Below are 392 nucleotides of genomic sequence, written 5' to 3' on the forward strand. Positions count from 1 at the left end.
TTTGGAGCAGTGAAATTCCCAAGCTTGAACCAAACATCTGTTGGATAAACCAAACTGCCATGTAGCTCGAATTCTTTCAAGTTAGAAGAATGGTGCTCAAAATTAGCGATTTCGATTGTTACTACTAAGGTTTCTTCTGAAAGTTCTATGACAACAAATTTCTCTTCAGCAGAACATGGATTTCTGAGGTACTTATCTTTGTCCTTGCCTAAGATGTTAGAAGCTCCTTTTGCTTCCTTGTTGAAAGCCAACACCTTTGCTCCCTTTGAAGCTGAAGCGTAATTGTACTCTGCACCACCAGGTTCTACTCTATGGATAGTATTCCCAGCCTGACCAGTTTCATCCTTAGTCCGAGATGTAAAGACTCTGCTTTTGAATTCTTCAAGGCCCAG

The 392-nt window shown here is 40.8% G+C and overlaps 1 protein-coding gene across 1 annotated transcript; it reads right to left on the minus strand.

Annotated features, from left to right (window-relative positions):
• Positions 1 to 4: 4 nt before the first annotated feature.
• LOC111787327 (SUN domain-containing protein 4-like) lies at positions 5 to 386 on the minus strand (the record flags this gene model as incomplete). The annotated part of the gene is made up of 1 exon (XM_023667358.1): positions 5 to 386. A coding segment is annotated over one exon (382 nt), but the record flags the coding sequence as incomplete, so codon positions are not given.
• Positions 387 to 392: the final 6 nt, after the last annotated feature.

Source organism: Cucurbita pepo, unplaced genomic scaffold (genome assembly GCF_002806865.2).
Source record: "Cucurbita pepo subsp. pepo cultivar mu-cu-16 unplaced genomic scaffold, ASM280686v2 Cp4.1_scaffold010600, whole genome shotgun sequence".
Lineage (NCBI taxonomy): Eukaryota > Viridiplantae > Streptophyta > Magnoliopsida > Cucurbitales > Cucurbitaceae > Cucurbita > Cucurbita pepo.